At 38.0% G+C, this 25,581-nt stretch overlaps 1 protein-coding gene across 1 annotated transcript; it reads left to right on the forward strand.

Annotated features, from left to right (window-relative positions):
- Positions 1–1,050: 1,050 nt before the first annotated feature.
- LOC117402614 (proteasome subunit beta type-1) lies at positions 1,051–25,279 on the forward strand. Its single transcript, XM_034003944.2, has 6 exons — positions 1,051–1,306; positions 12,552–12,659; positions 13,057–13,138; positions 20,335–20,464; positions 21,309–21,415; positions 24,966–25,279. The coding sequence occupies exons 1-6, from the start codon at positions 1,206–1,208 to the stop codon at positions 25,149–25,151; spliced, it is 714 nt and encodes a 237-aa protein (XP_033859835.1). The 5' UTR covers positions 1,051–1,205; the 3' UTR covers positions 25,152–25,279.
- Positions 25,280–25,581: the final 302 nt, after the last annotated feature.

Raw genomic sequence — 25,581 nt, forward strand, 5'->3', positions numbered from 1 at the left:
TGGCCCCGTGTGAAGTTACTGTCCCCTTCTGTACCTCTGAACTGAGCAAGTCGTAGTTGATTCTTTTACTGAGCAGCTCACTTTCTTAACGCACCCACTGTGTAGGGTGCGAGCGCATTCTATTGGACTGGGGAATAATTATGAAAACGCAAGTGTAAACAAACAAGTAAAACACATTAGCCTGTCGTCAGACATATCATGTTAATACAAAATGCATTAATTTACTGTGTATTGGTATTGCGTGTCGTCTGGGAAGGGGGACATACGGGCGCGTTAAGAGAAATTCAGCGGGACATTTTTTAATTTCTGGGGGGCATTGGCGCAATGGCGCGGCCTAGCGCAAACACTGCAATTGTTACAAGATATCACATTATTTTTACATACAATTACCCATTTATACAGTTGGGTTTTTACTGGAGCAATCTAGGTAAAGTACCTTGCTCAAGGGTACAGCAGCAGTGTCCCCCACTGGGGATTGAACCCACGACCCTCCGGTCAAGAGTCCAGAGCCCTAACCACTACTCCACACTGCTGCCTGTAATAAACAAATATGTAACAAATAACATTAAAAAATAAGAAAACATAGTAAAATGATTAAATGTATCTCACCAAAATATTTCACAAAGCATTGACAAATCAGAATTTGACTTATATTATTTATTTTTTAAAATCCAAAGGGAGATTTCAGCGCATTACCAACATTATTTGAGTCATTTAGCAGATGCCTGTATCCAAGGCGATTTACAGGGTTTTCAAGTATTAAAAATACAATGTGCTACATACAACATAACAATCTATACATGACAAACATATTCATACACACTACAGTGAGCAACATTGAAACAATAATCAATTTCTCCTATCGTATTGCAAAACGAATATGGAGCTTTGGCGATTGCCGATTTACTGCTACTCTTCTGGGCTCCAATAATGGCTCCTGTGATTTAAAACTCGTTGAACCGTGGGTAAAGTCGCTCGGAATTATGGGAGTCTGTCCTTCTTTTTATTCTCCTAGGCCTGTGTCATATAGACATACATCTGTCTATGAGGGAAATGCCCCGTTTTCAGATGCAGGAAGTAAGGTACAATTCCGGTTCCGACAGCGCCATATTGCCGTGAGACAGCAGACTTCAGAAGAAAAACTGAAACCACTTGTAATTTCTGTTATAATTTGTTTAAACAAAAGTTAATAAAGAATAAACAACATGTTGTCGGCAGCAACTTATGGAGAAAATGGGAAGATGAAGGAATATCATTATAGTGGACCTGTGGAGCACAGATTCTCGCCTTACACGTTTAACGGAGGGTATGTTTTTGTCAAATAAATCAAGCATTTTCGTCGAGATGTTACAGTGTCTGTATTGGGTATGGATTTGACAATCATTTTTAGTGATTCGAGTCATACAAATAATTGAATTTTAGTAGTCTTACTACAGAATTTGAAATGATTTGTATGTAAAATTGACGTAGTTTCGGTATAAAGTACCGATATTAAAACTGTTAAGTACAGCGTACAGCTTTAAAACGTGTTAAACAAAGGTACGATATCTTTACCATGTTGAATTAGAAGGTAAAGGAAGAAGATAATTTAGAAACACGGAAGTGACATTAGCCCTGTTAACACTTGCATTTTTATACTGGTGTAGTGTACATCCTCACAATGTGGTACAAGTACCAAAACTTGACCCGTGTAACTAATGTTACAAAGTGGTACGCTGGGAGATTCTGGTACAGGTGCAATCAATTGCGATGTGATGCGCATTTACCATTATACATATATATATTTTGAAAACTATTAATTTTACATTATTCTTTTGCAAACTTCTTAAACTGGAAATCAATTTCTCAAAAAGAACAATTCACGACTAACAAGACAAAATGAAAAGGCCACTGCAAAGTTGAAGTAAAAAAATGTACAATCTATTGCATATGATAAATATTAGCATACTATTTTCTTAATGGTGGAAACATATTATAAATTTAATTAAAGATGAAAAAGACCGAAAAGCCATTAATTTGTCAATTAGTTTGTCAATTCATGAATTGGTCAATGTGTCAGCAATTCGTCCATAAATTCGTCAATTCATACAGTAATTCATAAACATATTTGTTAATGCATCTAATAATTAATGTACAGACCTGCAAATTTCCAATCAACCAGACAAACTTCCAACTGTCAATCTCGCACTGTGCAGAAAACAGTGCAACCTTTACCAGAACCTGTACCAGAATCTCCCAGCGTACCACTTTGTAACATTAGTTACACGGGTCAAGTTTTGGTACTTGTAGCAGGGCAGCAGTGTGGAGTAGTGGTTAGGGCACTGGACTCTTGACCGGAGGGTTGTGGGTTCAATCCCCAGTGGGGGACACTGCTGTTGTACCCTAGATTTTCCAGTAAAAACCCAACTGTATAAATGGGCAATTCTATGTAAAAATAATGTGATAACTGTATAATGTGAAATAATGTATAATGTGATATCTTGTAACAATATCTTGTAAGTCGCCCTGGATAAGGGCGTCTGCTAAGAAATGAATAATAATAATAATAATAACCTTTCTAGCCAATGGGAGCGCACACTAATATTTTAACCAGTGAAAATCCAGCCTCACTCAAAACTGCATCAGCCAATAATATTGCAGTTTATTAGAAAGGGTGTTTTTAAATTTATTCTATTTAACAAGGATACGGCAGTGGTACTTGTAGCAGGGCAGCAGTGTGGAGTAGTGGTTAGGGCTCTGGACTCTTGACCGACGGGTCGTGGGTTCAATCCCTGGTCGGGGACACTGCTGTTGTACCCTTGAGCAAGGTACTTTACCTAGATTGCTCCAGTAAAAACCCAACTGTATAAATGGGTAATTGTATGTAAAAATAATGTGATATCTTGTAACAATTGTAAGTCGCCCTCGATAAGGGCGTCTGCTAAGAAATTAATAATAATAATAATAAAGTTGAGTTCTTATCTATAAACAATAACACGTTTAAAGCTTGGGACTCGCTGTAGCTTGGTGTTTACATTATCGTCAGCATATTTTAAGTGATTGGAAGCTGAAATTACTTTATTAAAACACACTTATACCAATGCAGTACTGGTGAGCGATAATCAGTTTGTTTGCAAACCAGGCTTTAATCACTGATAATAGGTCCACAGGCGGTGATTCTGTGAGCTCTCCGGGGCTCAAGCACCAATGGGAAAATAAGGTTCTGCACAGTGCAAATAAATCACCTGTTCTGTCAAATTATAGTGTGGATGCTTCACAAGCAGAACTGTTATTGCAACATTTAAAAATATAAAATCCATTTATACAAAGTCTCCCAGCTTTCTTGAAAAGATCTGCATTTCTCTCATTTTTGTTTTGTATTTGTTATACTGTCATTAGTATCTATAGTAGATTCAGCATCCGTCAGTTCTGGCAGATTCTACTGTACTTGCTGAAGCGGTTTTCTCCCACTGCTAATTTAAAGGCTTGGACCAATTCCGTTTAAAATAATGTAACCAGCTTTGAATTATAAATTTTAATCCTGAAAATATGTCTCTCAGTATTAAAATGGCTACTCATTAGCATTAAACTCAAAACTAGGTTAAGATTAAGGATCCATAAAACTTCCCTGTCCCCACAGAAAAAAAAATATGTAATTGGTTTTGCCAAAAGCAATGCGAGTATACATTCATTATTTGTTACATTAATAAATTAAAACATAAATTAATAAATGAAAACATGAAAATTGTAAGACTACTGGGCCAGTAGTATAGTGCCTTTAGGGTTTTTTCAGGTATTCAAGAAATGAAAGTACAAGACACACGTAGTGAATAAACAACACAATGTATTTACAATTTACAATTACATGAAGTGAAAAAACATTACAAACAAAGATTTTAAAGATTCAATTAAATTAATGACAAATGCAGAACAAATGGTTAAAAAATAATAGAAAAAGGGGGTCATTTACAGTGGGCTGTTAGCAATGACGGACTGGGAACAAAATTCAGCCCTGGCATTTATCGTGGATGCCAGCCCACACATACTCGTTGACGGGGAGGGGGGGCGGCGTTAGGGGTTTGCGGGATCTCTTCAAGTAGGGGGATATATATGACCGACGTGTATTTCGTGCACATCTCGTTGACGACTACTAAAGCCATAATGTATTTTTTATTTTATTTTTTAATTCAGTGACAACGGCCCAAAATCCATCGACCAGTCCACTTCGGGATCGGGCCTTCTGGCATTTGCCAGATCGTCCAGATGGCCAGTCCGGGCCTGGCTGTTAAGAGTCTACAGTTTTATTTTATTTTCTCTTGCTCTCCGTCCTCCTGCTCTGTCTCCGGCTAGCTGGAACCATCTTTTTGCGATCGCCTCAATTTCCTCATCCTTTACTTTGGACGTCAGACTGTTCCTCCTAACAGCACCTATGGTAATGCAAAAAATAGAATAAATAAAAATATATATAAAATAAAAAATTCACCTCAGGGCAGTGTTGGGGAAGCTAATTTGAAAAAGTAAATAGTTCCTCCCCCCAATAATGACTTGCTAAGCTGGAAAATATTTAACTACAGTTAAAGCTACTTGCTTGCTACTTTCAAAGCTACTTTTACGTTCTTATAAAAGTATTAAACAACAGAGGATATCAACTGTTAATCACAGTATTTTCTCGATAGTCTGTTGTACAGTATTTAATAACATTTAGTAAGGGAAACTCTTGTTGATGCCACATAAAAATAACAATTCAAAATGGGAAACTGACAAATTATTTAGCTTTGAAAGAAAAATGTCCTTGCCAGTGCTGGAGAGAAAGTTCACAGAGTAACAGAGTCACCTTCTTGAGCATTGGCAATGACTGCTTTTAAAATTGATTTCTAACTGGATTAAAAAAAAACTGTCTACTTAATTATTTTTGTTTATACCTGTAGCTCTGTAAGACTGAATGCATTATCATGGGAGCTCTTGTTACCTTACTAAAAAAATTAAACACACTTACCAAAAACAACATCCTTTAATGTTAGATTTTTAAAAGCTCTCTTTCCATTTACACCAGTTCATTTGTTGAGCCAGGGCGGTGTTGATGGTCATGCTGAGCAATCTCCAGACAGTTTCCTTCACATTTGTTCCCCCAATCATCCCAAGATAAGAAATCTTTAAAATTAGTGACAAGAGAGAACCGTAATAGTTAATTATCACGGATTTGATATCAACAGTAGTAGTTTTTTAAGAAATCCATATGGCAGATTATGAGAACCTTTGGGGCAGTGATCGTCACTCCTGGTCCTGGAGAGCCACCGCACTCCAGGTTTTATAGGCAACTTCAAGACCGCCATGACTGATTAAGCTATTAGAGCAGCTCGGTTGAAGTGAAAACCCTGCAGCTGTCACCAGGAGTGAAGATCACTGGTTTGGAGTATACTTTCATTCTAATTGAGAGGCACAGAAACAACATTATCTATCATAATTAAAAAGGGCGGAAATGTGTATATATTTCTTTATGGTTAAAATGACCAAGCTCTTCAGATCGGTTTGACTCCTCAGTTTCTCCTCCAACTCCAGCATGGAGGAGATATCACCTAGGGGGAGCAAAATGTCTTCTGGCAGTTCTGGTGCAGTCCTGCCCTTTGTAAATAGGTGGGTTAGTATTTGATTCAGCAAGGCTGAATGTTGTTTTTGCTGTTCCTTTATGGCATCCAGCACCACCACAATCTCCCTTTGTACGCCTACAAGAATACAGAATAGCTTTAAAAAAAATGTACAGATTTAGTGATACCATAAACCAAGCTTATTATGTTAATTTCAGAATTTCATGAAACAACAACAGTCCATTCCCATGCATATGACCCCCCTTTTAACCCAGAGTTGACATATAAATATTGTGACGATCCACGTCTGTGAGCTCCAACAATGAACACCAGGCAGGAATCAGTTGAAACACTTTTTTATTAGCCTGGCTAAAAATGCAGCACAGGCAAACTGTTAGCCTTTAGACTTCACTGTATTCTGTGTGAGACGTAAGTGAAACAAAACAGCTAAGAGTTTTTATTGCGATAACTTTTACTACTGACATTCTAAAGGTAGTTATGCATAGATGCACTTTCATTCAATCAAAAACAAAACTAAAAACGAAACTTCAAAACTACTATGCAGTGACACTTACTTTTGTGTGATAGACGATCTTGTCTGATACAAAAGACAATCTGAGGGGCAAAATACAGATATTTTCTTTCAATCATGAATCACGATCGATACAAAATATTGGTCTTATATAGAAAACAAAGGGCACAGAGGCTTATCATACTTTAAACAGAAAACCTTAAACCTTACACGGAGCGAGAGAGAAAAAAGAAAGAAACGCATAAGGACACACAACATTGATCCCAAATCATTTTTTTCCCATTATTTTTTAATTATTATTTTTTTAATCATTCAATCAATCAATCAAAAAAACAACGAAACTAAAAAAACGAAATCGACAGTGAGACTTTTGTGACAGAAGGCAATAGAAAAGACAATCTGAGGGGCAAAATATAGATATTTTCTGTCAGTCTGATCAACATCCTCTAAAGGCTACACATCTATTTTAGGTAAGTTACCAAGTTTTATAAGAATCAAAACCTGTGTAAACCCGCACTACTGCTTTAACTTAATCATTATTCCCTGTTGTATGTTAAAATTACAACATGCGGTGCATACAATATTTTCTCTTATCACCATACACAAATACATAATAATATTACAGTTCACAGAATAGGTTAAAAATAAAATTAATCGAGACTTACTTCATTCGAGCCTTGATAAGTGACAAGTAACAAGTTACCAAGTTATTAGACGGTTAAAGCAAGACTTTTCTCGTGGGTGAGGCGCGAAGCGCTCGTGAGTGAGGGGCAAATATATCTCGTGAATGTTTTGAGAATGTTGGTGCGCTCGTGCTGCTTTTGAGTAATTTTATTTTATTTTATTTATTCATTATATATATATATATATATATATATATATATATATGGCTTTTATGCTCTATAATACTGTATTTTGCATATAACGGATTTCATGCAATTTTGGTGCATTTCCTACTTCCTTCTTAAAAGGCAATAGAGCGAGATCATATAGACATAGAAAAGCGACATGCTTTCTGCACATATACATGTTCCCGCCCTGAAAAGCAAGTTTGATTGGTTTAACTAAATATAACTGGAGCTTACGATAGCCAACCAAATGAACGCTTAGAACAGTCATGTGACTTTTTGTTTACCCTAGTTGGGTAATCATCCGCAGCAAATGTATTTGTTGGTGATGTGAGCAAATTTTTTTTGTTGACAAACCATTTTAATTTAAGTAGGAAGTTGAAAAGTGTCACTGCAAAATTTAAAATATAGCTGTGTTTTTTACATGTTTCTACAGTTAAGTAATTTATTTCCAACGGGTGATCTTGAGTCAATTTGGTCAGGATCTGGTCGGATACACTGGGCCGATTCTGGCGAGCGGCATCGGGCCAGAATCCCTGAGCCAGCACCGAGCCAGAATCCCTGAGCCAGCACCGAACCAGAATCCCTGAGCCAGCACCGAACCAGAATCCCTGAGCCAGCACCGAACCAGAATCCCTGAGCCAGCACCGAACCAGAATCCCTGAGCCAGCACCGAACCAGAATCCCTGAGCCAGCACCGAACCAGAATCCCTGAGCCAGCACCGAACCAGAATTACTGCATCTTATTCTAAAAAAAAAAAAAAAAAAAGTATTCTCAATTGAAATACGTTTTAGTATGTGTACTAGCAGAAAAAAAAAACAATATGAGAAAATCTCATAAAAAATTCTCTTCACCAGAGTCGGGCCAGAACTGGCCCGATAGTGCTGAGTCTGTGTGCTGATTACACGACAGTACCGACAATGACCCAGTGCTGGCCTGATTACTAATCGCCAGCACCGATGAAGAGCCGACATCGCCGATGAAATGCCAAGTCTGGCCCGATGCCGCTGGCTATCTGGGCAGTACAATAAAATAAACATTTTACTTGTGTCATCGTGTAAATTTCAGGCGGAGCTTCATGGTCGGCAAGGTGACACAGCTGAGAGAATTATTTCCTCTGTCATCCTGTCTGGTGATGTCAGTGTCAGTTTCTCCGCACACAGTACAGTAGTCGCTCAGTAACGAGGTGCAAACAGGTGATCGATTGATCTGTATGAGCGTTTACGAAGGTGCTTTTGTTAAAAAGAAAAAAAAAATGTAAATCAATTTATAACAGTGTATTTTTTAGCAAAATAAAATCTGAATCTATTTTTTGGGACCCCATCTGTTGTTGATTCCAACTTAGGCACTTCACATAAGGACTAGTAAGTTTACATCAGGACTAGCAAGTTTCAAAAGGTACAATACTGTTAGTTTCTAACTGTGTGTGTGTGTGTGTGTGTGTATATATAATATACACACACATACATACACATTCATATACATTATATTTTCGGTTTTAACTGATAAAACACCCCCGATACAAACAAATTAAATCAGTGGATAGCCAACAAACACGGAAAACACCGGAAAAACTGTGGAAATGGTTAATCTATTCACGTTGACTTTACCCTTTTCCCATTAAAAATAAAATAAAATAAAACCTACAAAAATAATAATAAATACATTTCCCAGTGCTCCTGGGCAATGTCCCGCATTCCTGACTTGTGTCTTTCATTGATTCGTTCTGAATACTTTAAACCCGCCCCAACTACTGAGTGACAGCAAATTTCTACATTTCTATTGGAGACTCCGCTTGCGAGATTTAAAACAAGATTAATCAGGATGGAGGCTTGTTAGCAGGATTTAAAGTTGTATTACAGTTAAAATACAGAGGATTTAAAACAGAATTGTGGCAAAATGTACAAAAATGCCAACACACAAAAACCCCAGAAGAATGTGCCTGTGACCATAGGGATTTCGTTGTGGAAGACAGCAAAGGAAAGAAGGTACAACTTAAGTGTGCAAGTACTGTCAAGTTACTATACATATTTTGACACACAAAAAAAAATGTGCAAGCGTTTTGTAAAGTAACCGAAAACACTAATTTCATACAGTACATCAAAAACGAAAGCCCCGAAAAAAAAGATTTACATAACTCAAAAATAGCTCAAAATAAGCCCCGAAAAAGTTTTAGAACACCTCCATTTTTCCAGTTTTTATTGAAATTTACGCAGTTTAATGTCTCAATGTACTCTGAAATTAAAGCATAGAACAAATAAACAATTGGAGATAAAAAAGAAATCATGGAATCGTTTTGTTTAACAAAATTTAATCTAAATTTTTGACTCGTCAAAGTAGCCACCTTTTGCAGATATAACAGCCGAACACACTCGTGGCATTCTTTCTACAATGGAAATCAAATATTGTTTGGAAAGTTCTTCCTAACACTGTTGCAGAAGTTCCCACAAATGTGTTGCACTTGTAGGTTGCTTTGCTTTCACCCTTATGTCCAGTTCATCCCAAACCAGCTCGATGGGGTTTAAGTCTGGAGACTGTGCTGGCCATTCCATGATTTGAAGCCTACCGTCTTGTTCTTTTCTTCTAAGGTAGTTCTGACATAGCCTGGAGGTATGTTTTGGGTCATTATCTTGCTGTAGGATGAACCCCTGACCAACTAGGCGTATACCAGAGGGTATTGCATGGCGCTGCAAAATGCTGTGGTAGCGGTTTTGGTTCAGGGTGCCACTCACTCTGTGCAAGTTGCCGACTCTGGATCCAGCAAAAGAGCCCCAGACCATCACGCTTCCTCCTCCATGTTTGACAGTTCGTGTCACATACCAAGGAACCATCCTTTTGCCTACTCGACGGTGTATAAAAACCCTGCGTGATGAACCGAAGATTTCAAATTTTGATTCATCGGTCCATAAGACCTTCTTCCAGTCTTCAGTAGTCCACTGGCGGTGCTTCATGGCCCAGGCAAGCCTCTTTTTCTTATTTTGCCATTTTAGCAATGGCTTTCTTACTGCCACTCGACCTGTCAAACCTGCAGCTCGAAGTCTTCTCTTCACAGTTGAAACTGAGACTTGCTTACTTCGACCAGTGTTAAGCTGTGCTTGAAGCTGTTGTCCTGTGAGCCGCCTATCACGCAATCTGTTGACTCTCAGAAACTTGTCTTCTGATTCTGTTGTGGCTTTGGGTCTGCCAGACCTCTTCCTGTCAGTTTCCTCCAGTTTCCAAGTGCCTTTTGATGGTGTAGGAAACTGTACTCACTGACATTTTGGCTTTCTTTGCAATTTCTCTAAAGGAAAGACCTACACTTTTAAGGGTTATAATGGTCTGTGTCTTCCTTTAATTGCCTTTTTCTCGCCATTATGAGAGCAATATACTACTTCCTGCAGTACAATACTGTCCAAATAATGCTTAAGAGGGTGTAGTAACACAGTCTGTTCCAACACTGCTTTTATACAGACAGAGGGTTTGTAAGTAATCAATAAAAGTTTGGACACCTGTAGGAATTGTTAGCATCAACTTTCAAGGCTTAATTTACTTCCATTGCTGCAGAACAGCTGTAAGTTGTTAACCCATTACTTGTTCCCTGAAAAAAGCCTTTTGGTATAACTCTGAAATGTACATTATTTTTCAGTTTTTGGTAACCTAAACTTTTTTTTTTAACCTCTGGCAGGTATGTCATCATTAACACAGGTTATGTTTTTTGTCAAAAAATCCCGAGTGGCGCATCTGGTAAAGGCACTTCAAGTGGAGTGCAGGATGCGCCCTATAGCCTGGAGGTCGCCGGTTCAGTCCAGGCTATTCTATTGCCGACCGTAGATGGGAGCTCCCAGGGGGCGGCGCACAATTGTTGCTGTCTCTGTGCTTGCTGATTGCATTTCTGATGTTAAGAATTGGATGTCACAAAACTTTCTGCATCTTAACTTTGACAAGACAGAGTTTATGTTGCTAGGCACTGCCCACCAGTTATGTAAAACCAATGCTGTAAACTTGTCAGTTGATGGTACTATTGAGTTTAGATCAAAAATGAGAATTTTTTTTTTTTTTTTTAATCCTGGATTAACTTTTGAACCTCATGTGCAGAATATTGTTAAGGCATAATTTTTCCACCTTAGAAACATCGCTAGGGTGCAACCTATGCTTTCTGCTTCTGTAGCTGAAAAGCTGGTTCATGCATTTGTTTTTTTGAGGATTGATTATCGTAACGCTCTGCTTGCAGGCGTCTCCAAAAGCACACTGTCCAAATTACAACATGTTCACAACTCAGCAGCTCGTATCCTGACAAGGTCACGTGCAAGGGACCATATCACTCCTATTCTAGAGTCCCTACACTGGTTGCCTGTCAGGTTTTGTGTTGATTTTTAAAATTTTACTTCTTACTTTTAAGGCTTTACATGGGTTGGCTCCACAGTATTTATCAGATCTCTTATCAGTCTACACCCCTTCACGCAACCTTCGCTCAACTGATCTAGGATTGTTATGTGTTCCCTCTGTTCACCTATGTTCTATGGGTGACAGGGCTTTTTGTTATGCCCCAAAACTTTGGAACACCATTCCTAAAGAGATCAGGGATTCTGCCACTCTTTATGCTTTTAAATCTAGCTTAAAGACCTACTTTTACAGAGAGGCATTTTTATGACTTTTTATTTTCTGTTTTGTTTGTTTGTAAAGTGCTTTGAGATGTTGCTTTTAAAGGCACTATATAAAATAGATTCTTATTATTATTATTATTATTATAATTATTATTATTATTATTATTATTATTATTATATATAATTGGCCGAGCGCTGCCTGGGGAGGGGGGGTGCTTAGGTCTGCCAGGGTGTCCTCACCTCACCGCGCACCAGCGACCTCCGTAGTCGGGCTTTCCTGTAAGCTCCCCAGAGCTGCGTTGTCCTCCGACGCTGTAGCTGTGAGGTGGCTGCATGGTGAGTCTGCAGTGTGAAATGAAGCGGTCGGCTGACGGCACACGCTTCGGAAGACAGCGTGTGCTCGTCTTCCTCGCTCCAGAGTCAGCGCGGGGGTGGTAGCAGTGAGCTTAGCCTAAAAATTGTTGGATATGCCAAATTGGGAGAAAATAATAACAAAAATAATTGCAGATTTTTACTAAATTTAAAAAAAAAAAACACACACCCTGGGCAAGAGTAAAACAAACTTGCTTAAGAACAATCACCATATTATTGAACAGTAAAGTGTTTATAAAATTACACTCGGTTAACCTTATACAAGACATTCTTTGTGGAAAAGTTTGAATAATTTTCTGCTGTGTAATTTTATTTTAAACAAAGAAAAGCAGTCCTTGTGTGCATTCGTACACTGAATAATTTTAGAATTGTAGGTAGGACCACTATCTTGCCCCCTGTGAAGTCCCTGACATCTTTCTACTTTCCCATGGTTGTTGCTAAATTGTTAAACCCTTGCACATAGCTTATTAAGGTCTAGTGGATCCCGCATACATTTTCTTACATTGCAAATAAAGACTAGGACTGCAAGCATACATGTTTGTCAAAAGCCCTGTAATGAAATGTATGTTATGTCTGTCTGAAACAGATTTGTTGCTAGTATTTAGCAAAAACAGTAAAGTAAAATTGTGATCTTTTTCCTTCACCTCCAAGGACTGTACTGGCTGTTGCTGGTGAAGACTTTGCTATTGTTGCCTCTGACACTCGACTGAGTGAAGGTTACTCTATTCACAGCAGAGACTCGCCTAAATGCTACAAACTGTAAGTTGTGTAATAAAATCTACAAAACACCCTGCATGAAAACCTATGCATTATGTTTGGAGCTTCTGATTTTGTGTGTTTTACCCTGACTTTTCTACTCTCCTTTTTAAAAATGTAATTAATACCTGTTAAGCCATTCATGTATCTCAATCATAAAGGAGAAACGTGTTGATAGTAAAATGTATTTAATTTACGTGTTTTTTCTGTGAAACAACGAAATGGGCTTTATATATTTAAAGTATGGTATAAAACTGACATAGCCAATAAAATAATTCATGTGATCCTATGTAAAGCATGTCACTTGCATTTTACAAATAAAAATACATTTTAAAGAAATAATATGTTTAGTAACAAGCAGTCTTTGTTTTATCTTATCAGTTTTTTAATTGTTTTACAGAACGGACAGAACTGTAATTGGATGCAGTGGATTTCATGGAGACTGTCTGACATTGACAAAAATAATTGATGCTCGGTTGAAGGTATTTTATGCATTATATAGTGCTTTTAAAGTTTAGGGTGTATTAATAGTGGTACAAATGTAATTTGCTATCTTTTAAAGCATTTACCTTGATTTGATGTAAAGCACTGAGAATTACTGTCATAAGTCAATCTGGGAAAATGATACATAGAATCATATATGGGTGTGGATATATTATCACACAGTAATGTTTCGAGTTTGTTTTGGGCAGTAACGCACGAGCAAAACCCCCACTGTCTGAACCCAGTGTGTACACTTGGAGGGGGGGGAGAATCATCTTCTGTTATTGGTCAGAACCACCATTGTTTTTGAGTTTGTCATTGTTTGGTTGATGACCATGTTTTTATTTTGATATATTATTTATTTATATAATATTATTTCTTATCAGTTGTATGTTTGTTATAGTGAGAGTGATAATGGTGGCGATTTGTTTTTAAATGAAGATGCAGACCAGAGAGCGTCATGACGATTCATCGATTCACATGGTGAACCGTGATTTTTATACAGGGGTCACATTATCGATTCAGTGACCACTGTATCGGTACTGTTACCCTTTCAGGACCAATCCTTTTTCAGTGGGATGCTTCCCCAGGACCAGGTGTTTTTTGGCTGTAGTTGACTATCTTCCTATGAAAATTCACAAAAAATCTTTTTTACAGTAGCATCTTAAATGGTATCCTTTTTTTTTTTTTTTCTTTTTCAGAACACTGTGGAACATTCTTGAAACCATACAACTTTTAGTTTGTTTAACACAATATTTGTGTTTTTATTTTATTTATTTATTTATTTATTTCATGTATTCTGCTTAGAGATACATGTATACGTGTTATTCTATGACCCGAAGGACCTTACAATTCTTAAAAGTTCTGTTTAAAAATATTGATGTTTGGGCAAATTACAAGACATTGTTTCACCTGAGTGATTGCGATGACATCATACATACTTATTCTCAGGGTCTTTATAGGGGACACTTCTCTTGATTTATTTTCTCAAAATAAATATTTATAAATAAAATAAGTTATTCATTTCATTATTATCAGTAATAAGAAAATTAAAAGGAATACAGTGACCATTTTATCCGTAATCAATAATACAACATTGCTCTCTTGTAAAGGAAGAGAGAACATGTGGAGAAACAAAAGGTCCTCCCTAGATGACAGAATTAAAGTTATTAAACTTGTAAAGACAGTAAGTGCCAGAAAAACTGCTGAAAAATTCGGCACGCAGATACAGCATTTTGAAACGGTAAGAACTAGGGCTTGAAGTTTTAGGTTTTTATTTTTGTTCACGTGACTGTGTTTTGAGACGATTCAATATCTTAAACTTAACTAAACAAAGTCGCTTTTAAGCTTGATGTCCTGATTGACTTGCTGATTCTGTTTCTCCTTCATTATTTGAACACAAGAGCAAGCAATGACATGAATCACTTCCCCCAGATGCTACTTTAACTTGCATTTCGTTATCGCACCTCCCTGCGAACTAGGTAGCTTCCAATGTGTCCGTTTCGTGTTGTTCTTTCCTGCTAATTTAACAGAATGTTCTCATAATTAGGATGCAGCAGCTTAGACTTTAAAGGCAAATCATTAAAAGGAAAATAAACACTGAACAATTCAAGCCACATTTGAGTATAAAAACTTGCTCTTAATTGTATTATTACTTGTACTGTGATACTTGAAATGTATTTGCTTACGATTGTAAGTCGCCCTGGATAAGGGTTTTACTGTGGCGTGAATGGAGCCGTGAGGTGCCTTAATCACACAGGCTATTCACTTTACTGAAATAATGTACAGTACTAAGACTAGGGCCCTATGGAATTCGTGTTATTTTGTTCTATTCCCATTTTTATTTTTTTCTGATTTCCATTTTTACCGTTTAAAAAAAAAAATGTAATTAGGTTAATTTAAATGAACTTATTTATGCACACCGCAGGCAAGGTGAACAACACAAAACTGTAAACCTACAGGCTTCTACTTTTTCCATTTGGTTTGCATTTGTCTTCATTGTATTAAGTATTGTTTTATCTGATTGTATTGAAAAATAGTATTGTTAACTTTAAAAACGGGTTGTATTTATTTTATTTTTTTCTAGTGCAGCCTGGGGTGCTCTAAAGTAAACAGATAAACATGTTTCATAACTTTGTTTTGAACTTGCGGAAAATATGCAAAAATAATTTGATAATATATTTTACTGTTAAGTTGCGTTTAAATGTAAAAAACAAATTTTAAACGAAAATATTTTTAATCCACGTTTACTGTTTAACCCTTTGCGGTCCATTGTCGGACTGGGTCCGACATTGCAATTATTCCTCACAGGTCCTTTGTCGGACTGGGTCCGACATCATTATAGCAACGCAATAAACGGGTGTTTAGTCGTTTTTTCTCCGGAAAAAGCCGAGAAAACCATTCAATTGCCGAGTGGTAGCGACAGGAGCCGAGACAAGTCGGGAAAAAAAAAAAAAAAAAAAAAAAAGGCGTATTTCATGAATAGTCATACATGGTATCAGGTATCAGATAATGGGCGTCCATAATAAACAAGCTGGCTAAGTGCGTCAGCGCACTGAGACTATCATGGACATTTGCAGAGCTTTTTTCAGATGTTATAGTAATAAAATAATGACTTTGATCGCATTATTGAGGAGTTTGGTGATAAAACGAGTGATCTGGAGATGATCGATCGGTATGTACGACTATTATTATTATTATTATTTATTTCTTACACAGCTGAACGCTATAGCAAACAAAAGGCTGGGGAGGGGCTGGAGATGCCTAGTGTGTGCTTTGTTGATATGCAGGGCCATTTAAACCCGTTTGACTGTGAAAAAAAATACTTTTAAACAGCGCGTATAAAATTAACTGCGCGTGTGAAAATTAATTATTCCTGGCGTGCCTGACGCGCGATTAATAAATGGACCGCAAAGGGTTAAACCCTTTCAGCCCTAGCTATAATGTATGTAGAAGTGGGTATATGTATGTGTGTATGTATTGTGACAGACTGGGGTGTTTTGTCACTGTTCTTTCGGGTGTTGAACACAGTCTGAGCGAAACCAAGCACTCTGGACAACAGTATTTTGTTTTAAACAGGGCGGTGCCTGTGTGTTTTTTTATTTTCTCATTATGGTGTTCTCTTTATCCAGAATCACACAAATCAAATATCAACAACGTAAACAAAATAAACCAAACAAAAACTTAGCTTTTTAGTAAGGAGCACTAACTAAACCTTTTCTACAAGTCAGACAGCTAAGCTGTTTACTGACAAAACACAACTTAAACTAGGCAATACTCCTCATCGAACCTGGTGGAATATTGTTTCTCCAGGTAGAACACAAACCTTCAATCTATTTCCAGCCCGCACCGGTCTCTCCGTATGTCGTATCCTTTACACTGCTCGCATTTGAAAAAACCCATGCTCTTTTATGGCTGCCTAAATGGAGACAGGTGAAAACCCTTGTCTCAAAATGGTCGCCCCCGCTGAACTCCTGGAATTGTAGTCTTTTCTGACATTGCCGTGCGTCCAGCGCCCGGAAGGGGGGAGCCCGTGCGTCCAGCGCCCGGAAGGGGGGAGCCCGTGCGTCCAGCGCCCGGAAGGGGGGAGCCCGTGCGTCCAGCGCCCGGAAGGGGGGAGCCCGTGCGTCCAGCGCCCGGAAGGGGGGAGCCCGTGCGTCCAGCGCCCAAGAGAGGGAAGCTCAAGAGTGGACACTGGGATGGCTACCTTCACCTGGTTGAGGCCTCAAGTTGGTGCCCTTCCTGCGGGAAGGGGGGCCACTCCATCGTCAACTGCCCCCGCCCTGGAGAGGAGGAGGAGGGACAACCGAAGGGCAGCTGGGAAGCATACCTCAGCGCACTTGAGGCCGTGAACTGGTGCAATGGGGAGTGGGGCCACTTTGTGATTAACTGCCCCATTCTCCACCCCTTCCACCAGCAGGAGCAGAGCAGCGGAAGCTGCCTCTGCCTCCACCACCTCCACAAGCAGAGGGTGAATACCTGCTGGTTCCATCTCCACTTCCACCAGCAGAGGGTGAATGTCTGCTGTTTCCGCCTCAGCCGCCGTGGGAGGACTGCTTGCCCCTCCCAGCTCCACCAGCAGAGGGTGAATACCTGCTGGTTCCGCCTCAACCGCCGTGGGAGGACTGCTTGCCGCTTCCCAGCTCCACCAGCAGAGGGTGAATGCCTGCTGGTTCCGCCTCAGCCGCAGTGGGAGGACTGCTTGCCCCTCCCACCTCCACCAGCAGAGGGTGAATACCTGCTGGTTCCATCTCCACCTCCACCAGCAGAGTGTGAGCAGCTGCTGGTTCCACCTCCACCGCCCAAGGATGCCTGCCTCGCACTGCCCAAGGCTGCCTGGTGCTCCGCATCGCCTGGGGCTGCCTGTTGCTCCACATCGCCTGGAGAGCCACCAGTTACAGGGTACGAGGGTATTAGCAGCGCTCTGCACACAGCACACGCACGTCAAAAATCTTAAACAAATAGCAGACATGTACATTTAAATATACAACTTGTGTTTTTCAGTTAGCTTATTTATTTGTGGGCTCTGTGTAGACTTGCGTTACAGATTTCATAATGAATAATTTCATGAGCTGTTTATTGGGCTGGTAACTCAACTCATCATGTAGTTTGTTTGATACGGTGAATCAAATTAATCGATTCAAACCGAATTCTGAACCGATTCCTAGGATTTCACTTTAATGAATCGTTCAAAAAGAAGGAATCGTTCACAAACTTCACTGATAAACCTGGGAATAATACTTTTTTTTCTGTTTTTTACGATGTATTTTTCAAACTATTTGCCATCTGCATTCCCTGATTGATGACCAACTAATCGACAGAAGTACAGACTGCCACCCACAGCTGAGAAAACAAAATAATGCCTGTTATTTGATATTGGTCCATTTTAAGATTAGTTTCAGCATGGTGCTCAGATCTAGTATCTCTATAATATAGTAATATAGAACTGTATTATATTTAGGGCTTCTGTTTTTCGGTTTTTATTACATGTATTTCATTGCTTATTTTTAGCTATTTAAGTTTCGGGGCTTTTGTTTTTTATATACTGTATGAAATTTAGTGTTTTCAGTTACTTTCCAAAATGCTTGAGCGTTTTTTTTCTGTCAAAATATGTATAGTAACTCGACAGTACTTGCACACTTAAGTTGTACCTTCTTTCATTTGCTGTCTTCCACAATGAAATCCCTATGGTCACACGCACATTCTTCTGGGGTTTTTCTGTGTTGGCATTTTTTTTACATTTCGCCACAATTCTGTTTTAAATCCTCCATATCTTAACTGTAATACAGCTTTAAATCCCGCTAACAAGCCTCCATTCCTGATTGTAATCTCATTTTAAATCTTGCAAGTGACGTCTCCAATAGAAATGTAGGAATGTGCTGTCACTCAGTAGTTGGGGCAGGTTTAAAGTATTCAGAATGAATCAATGATAGATACAAGTCAGGAAGGCGGGACATTGCCCAGCAGTACTGGGAAATGTATTTATTATTATTTTTGTAGTAGGTTTTATTTTTTAATGGGAAAAGGGTAAAGTCAACTTGAATTGATTAACCATTTCCACAGTTTTTCCGGTGTTTGACTGTCCACTGATTCATTTTTTTTTTTTGTATCTGGGATATTTTATCGGGTTTTATCAGTTAAAACTGAAAATCAGAAGCCCTAATTATATTTAAACCCTGTTGTATTTAGGTAGTGCCTAGAATTAGTCAGTTGGGATTATTGTATTCACTTCGCAGCCCTACTTTAACATGGCTCCCTTTTTATGTCCAGTGTATGCTAATGTACTGAGGGAGTGTATGCTCTAGCCAATAAAATAAAATACTATTAGCTGCTCTGACTAGGTGTGCGTTTTATCTCAAATCGGTAGATGTGAAGTAATGATGGTGCAGTTTGTTTACTTCCCCAAGTGTCGTTTTAGGCTGTGTTCACACTGGATCCATTTAGAGGGTTTGGTCTGCACTCGGTACGTTTGGTGTGAAGTGTGAACAGCAAAGTCCACTTGGGGAAATGAACCATACCAAGTCCACCTAAAGAGGTGGTCTCGATCTGTTTGGTAAACTCAGAGTCTGGTTTGCTTGCTGAAAGTCAATGTGAGCAACTGCTCGACTTGGTCCTTTTGCACATAGGAAACAAACTATACAAGGTAACCTGACTCGGAAGTAAACATTTAGTGCGTCGTTTAGTTCATATTCTCAGGAAACAAGTAGAGCAAAAAACATAATGTCTCAGAACTACATTAAGGTTACCAGGCATCCTGGGAAAAGTACAAAACTGTATCGGTATGCAAGTTTAATAGCAGAGTAATTAGGTTGTATGTTAGTGCCATTCAAAAATAAAATAAACAATCTTATGGATTATTGTTGAATCATTCTGATTGTGTATATCAAGTGTTTAATTGTAATAGCTGATCTATTTCTTTAAATCTGGCTTTTTGTACATTAACATGTTTTGACAAGATGACAATGTAAAGAAAAATAATGAGTTGTTATGATCTGCAATACATTCATCCAATGTTTAATTTGGAAACTAGTATTGTGTTATTATATACTTTTATTTTAACAGTTTCAGAGTTGCTACAGCATCAGTAAATTGAGTTTTTCATTCTGGAAATCTGGTAATACTAAACTACATGGAAAGTGCGAGAAACTGATGTTCTGGTAGAAATTTCGTCAGATGCCAAAATCCAAGCCGAACTGGACAAAACTCACAAATAGTCAAACATAGTCTTTTCTCAAATTTACTTTGTTTAATGCCGACAGTAGGAGAACAGTGTAAAATTGCATGAACTGCATTATTCTCCTATTGTAGGCATTCAGTAAATGTATTAAATTAGCGAAGTGCTCCCCAAGTGCTTTCTTCTGCAGCAATATGTAAGAATTTAAAACATGCTATATTAAAAATCGGACTGATATGTCAATATGCCTTGCAGGCTATTGTAAACATCTGTTCACTGACCTAAATGAAATGAGTTTGTTGCAGACTGCATTGCTGCTGTGTCAGTCACCCAAGTAGGCATATTTTTGCTACAGCTTTCAGCAGAGAAGATGACAACTTCAAGCTCTTGCTAGGGTGCCAAACAAAGATTTAAAAGGAATTTGAAATCCAGATTTCTGCTATACTAGAATGGAGTCTAAAGTTTCAATCACCTGCTCTGCAGTAAAACACTAAATGCTTCCGTTGTCCTTTGTGGTTTCAGATGTATAAGCACTCGAATAACAAGACAATGACGAGCGGTGCAATAGCAGCTATGCTTTCCACCATCCTGTACTCTCGACGGTTCTTCCCTTACTACGTTTACAACATCATTGGGGGTCTAGATGAAGAAGGTATGTACCACTTATCATTTCTACATAATAATTAACTTACTGTACTCAGCATTGTTCAGCAGGTGAGAAATCTTATGCTAATTAAAGTTTTATATAGAAACTGAATTATGACTTTCTGGGCACATTTTTGATATTATAGTCAGCATTCCACTGCTGTCAATTAGTTTTAATTCACTGTTCTGATCACAAGTGTGAATAATGAGCGAGACCTGTGATTTGAAACTTTTTTTGCGTGGTTTACAGTGACCAACCATACAACAGGGCTGGGACAAAATATTCAATATACAAACTAACTAACAAAATGTATAAATGACTGTATCCAAAAGACACAAGGAAACCAATACATTAACAATGCATACATGCCATTTGAAATAAGTAGCACACATTCTACTTTTAATAGTTAATTTAATGGGTTACTAGGTTTATCTTGTGTACAATAGTTTTTTTTTTTACTGTGATATTATACAAATTATACTTTTTTGTTTTTCAGCTCATTTAAAATGAAAAAATATTTTTTTACATTTTAAAATAATACTCGAACATAAAAAAACATGTCATAGTAAAATGATAAATATTTTAGGTGATGAGTTTAAGTTTATTTGTAAATGAGTACAAAAATGCACCAAACAAATTACATTTGAATACTGTAGTTCTGGATAACAGAATATTTCATTGTCATTTTATTTGAATGGTTTTACAAAACGCAGCACAGTATTACTGTCAGGCTTCTCTTACAATACAAGCAGGCTGCTATGTGATGTTGAAGTTTCCCTAAGTAATGACTAAGCAATAGCCTTCTGTTTTGGTTTCCTTTCAACTACCAATTTGAATGTTTTCTCTCCAGGAAGGGGAGCAGTGTACAGTTTTGACCCAGTAGGATCATACCAGAGAGATACTTACAAAGCAGGAGGCTCTGCAAGTGCCATGCTGCAGCCCCTCCTCGACAACCAGGTAGAGTATCTACTATTGGTCAAAATTCTTATTGTAGCCCGATACAGGTACACTAGATTTGAGCCTTTGATTTTAAAGTACATGTTGTTAACTAACACAGTTGCAGACAAAAGTCTCGGGGTGTCTGGTATAAAAAGGTCTGAAGCATACACCTCAGGGCTGCTGCAAGACCATAATATTATGACCATCTACGCTACCCAGACCAAGAAAATATCTTGCTGAAACTTTTTTTTTTTTTTTTTACTCCAGTAAACCTACTTTCTTTCCCGAGTCAAATCGTAGAGTGCCTAAATAAGCATGGTTAATTTACCATAATAAAAAATGTAGAACATAAAGTGCAACCAGATATAGTCAACGAAAGACAACACATTATTAAAATTCTTTTTTCATATTATATATTTAAGGTAAGGCAAGTTTATTTTTCCATTAAAAACGAGCCCCCGGTTGTTGTCTGACCAAAAAGAATTCTCATTGAGCTCAAATGTGTTGTGTGACGCACTAGTGCTGTTAGAAACAAGAGCAGGACTAGTGGTATACAAAAATTCAGGTTTTTTTGTGGAAAACTACAAAGCAGTATGTAATTTAATATGTTAACGTAAAATTTGCCTTTATGAAGCAAAATTAGTTCCTTCTATACGGTATGCAAAACTTTTGACCATAGCTTTAGATTTGAGTTGCAAGGACATACAGTGCCTTGCGAAAGTATTCGGCCCCCTTGAACTTTGCGACCTTTTGCCACATTTCAGGCTTCAAACATAAAGATATGAAACTGTAATTTTTTGTGAAGAATCAACAACAAGTGGGACATAATCATGAAGTGGAACGAAATTTATTGGATATTTCAAACTTTTTTAACAAATAAAAAACTGAAAAATTGGGCGTGCAAAATTATTCAGCCCCTTTACTTTCAGTGCAGCAAACTCTCTCCAGAAGTTCAGTGAGGATCTCTGAATGATCCAATGTTGACCTAAATGACTAATGATGATAAATAGAATCCACCTGTGTGTAATCAAGTCTCCGTATAAATGCACCTGCACTGTGATAGTCTCAGAGGTCCGTTTAAAGCGCAGAGAGCATCATGAAGAACAAGGAACACACCAGGCAGGTCCGAGATACTGTTGTGGAGAAGTTTAAAGCCGGATTTGGATACAAAAAGATTTCCCAAGCTTTAAACATCCCAAGGAGCACTGTGCCAAGCGATAATATTGAAATGGAAGGAGTATCAGACCACTGCAAATCTACCAAGACCTGGCCGTCCCTCTAAACTTTCAGCTCATACAAGGAGAAGACTGATCAGAGATGCAGCCAAGAGGCCCATGATCACTCTGGATGAACTGCAGAGATCTACAGCTGAGGTGGGAGACTCTGTCCATAGGACAACAATCAGTCGTATACTGCACAAATCTGGCCTTTATGGAAGAGTGGCAAGAAGAAAGCCATTTCTTAAAGATATCCATAAAAAGTGTCGTTTACAGTTTGCCACAAGCCACCTGGGAGACACACCAAACATGTGGAAGAAGGTGCTCTGGTCAGATGAAACCAAAATCGAACTTTTTGGCAACAATGCAAAACGTTATGTTTGGCGTAAAAGCAACACAGCTCATCACCCTGAACACACCATCCCCACTGTCAAACATGGTGGTGGCAGCATCATGGTTTGGGCCTGCTTTTCTTCAGCAGGGACAGGGAAGATGGTTAAAATTGATGGGAAGATGGATGGAGCCAAATACAGGACCATTCTGGAAGAAAACCTGATGGAGTCTGCAAAAGACCTGAGACTGGGACGGAGATTTGTCTTCCAACAAGACAATGATCCAAAACATAAAGCAAAATCTACAATGGAATGGTTCACAAATAAACATATCCAGGTGTTAGAATGGCCAAGTCAAAGTCCAGACCTGAATCCAATCGAGAATCTGTGGAAAGAACTGAAAACTGCTGTTCACAAATGCTCTCCATCCAACCTCACTGAGCTCGAGCTGTTTTGCAAGGAGGAATGGGCAAAAATTTCAGTCTCTCGATGTGCAAAACTGATAGACATACCCCAAGCGACTTACAGCTGTAATCGCAGCAAAAGGTGGCGCTACAAAGTATTAACTTAAGGGGGCTGAATAATTTTGCACGCCCAATTTTTCAGTTTTTTATTTGTTAAAAAAGTTTGAAATATCCAATAAATTTCGTTCCACTTCATGATTGTGTCCCACTTGTTGTTGATTCTTCACAAAAAATTACAGTTTCATATCTTTATGTTTGAAGCCTGAAATGTGGCAAAAGGTCGCAAAGTTCAAGGGGGCCGAATACTTTCGCAAGGCACTGTAGATACAAGGCTAGATCTGCCCCTGTTAATCACTGATTGATTGATTGATTGATTGTGTTTGTTCTACTTTTTTGTGTGTGTTTTGTGCGACGGGAGGGAGCAAGTAGATTTTTAAGCAGGACAAATAGATTTGTATAGCATTTTGTCCCTTGAACAATGTTTTCTTTTCAAAAATTGCACACCCCTGTGTTCCTTTATACTCTAGTTGCAGGGGATCGCCTCTGTTTCCTTCTTTCCTCAAGCATTCAAAACTCTAGAAGACATAATGCCATGTCTGTTTCAAAATTCCAGATAGCTCTAGTCGTGCTTAAATTTGTGTTTAAGTACAGATTCTGCAGTTTAAATGAACAATTAAACACAAAAGGGTTTATTTTCTAACTTGTCACATAAAGCACTACATACAAAACTGTAAAAACAAATGTATTTTGTAATTTAAAACGAAAGTAACATATTTTCTCTGCGTGTGTCACTCTGTAGCACTGAATCCAGGTTGAGCTGCTGCAGTCTGTTGCTTTGCAGTTTTCTGATCGAAATGTTTGTGTTAACATTATAATACTATATTTTAACAGAAGTATTTTCTACCTGAACTATCGTTGTTCATTACTGTTAACATTTTATGTCCAAAAGCAAAACATTTGAATTTCTCACAAATCCTGACTAATTTAACTATCGTACTAAATTCGGCGTCTTTTTATATAATATTGCTATGTAATCCAAACACAACATGCTTTGATACAAAAGCTAAATCAGTAAGAGTTACGCGAATGTAGAGGCCTAAACTGTGTATCCTATCCGTACTAGCACTAAAAGAAGCCCTGTCACACACTCAAAGTTTTAATGCAAAGTGGGAACAGCAGACTTCAAACTGGGTTCTAATTTGATGCATCGATTCAGGAAATTTAAGGACAGACAATCAATTATCGATGCATGGATTAATTGTTGTGCCCCTACTGATTTTTATTCTAACATTTTAGCCAACTTCAAATCCTGATAAGATTTTTGGTCCCTGCGGTCTGAACATGCGGATCTCGCTGTACTTACAGTCTAACAAATGCATCCAGTGTCCAACAGCAGTTCTATTCCTGATTTCTTGTAGCTATTGTGGTGGATCCACCGTTCTTACTGCTCTTTGTCATTTTTAAGTTTGTCACTAACATTTATTGCTATATACCGGTAGTTTGTGCACTTTATCATATAAATAACTTTTTGTTTTTGTTTTGTTTTTTTCCTTAGATTGGATTTAAGAACATGGAGAATGTAGAGCATTTGCCTCTGTCCCAAGAGAAGGCAGTTCAGCTGGTCAAGGATGTCTTTATTTCTGCTGCTGAAAGAGATGTCTACACTGGTGATGCACTCAGAATCTGCATTGTTACAAAGGACGGCATCAAGGAAGAGACTGTTCCACTCCGAAAGGATTAAGCAATTTTCTCTGCTCCACAAATCAGAATAAATATGTAATTTCCTTCAATACGTGATTTTAGTGTAACTTGCCCAATATTTTCTTTATACACTGTCATTTATGTAACACAATAAAGGAATCAAAAACAGATTTGCTAAATTGTGTTTGTCTCCCAAAAGCTTCAAAAAGAGTAGAAATATATCCTGGTATTTATTTATCTTTACCTTTTGGACCAATTTATAAATGTGTACTGTAGATGGACTGCTAAGCATAATACAATTGACACTTATTTAAACTCATTTAATTTAATCACACATGTTCTGATATTCTGTTTTTGATAGCTTGCACTTAATATCTTTATTCTGTTTTGGATTGACAGCTGCAACCAGTAGTGGTTTTAATCTTGATATTTTCTATTGATTAATTAATCATCCAATCTATTAATCTCTT

Source organism: Acipenser ruthenus, chromosome 5, assembly GCF_902713425.1.
Source record: "Acipenser ruthenus chromosome 5, fAciRut3.2 maternal haplotype, whole genome shotgun sequence".
In the NCBI taxonomy this organism is placed as follows: Eukaryota; Metazoa; Chordata; class Actinopteri; order Acipenseriformes; family Acipenseridae; genus Acipenser; species Acipenser ruthenus.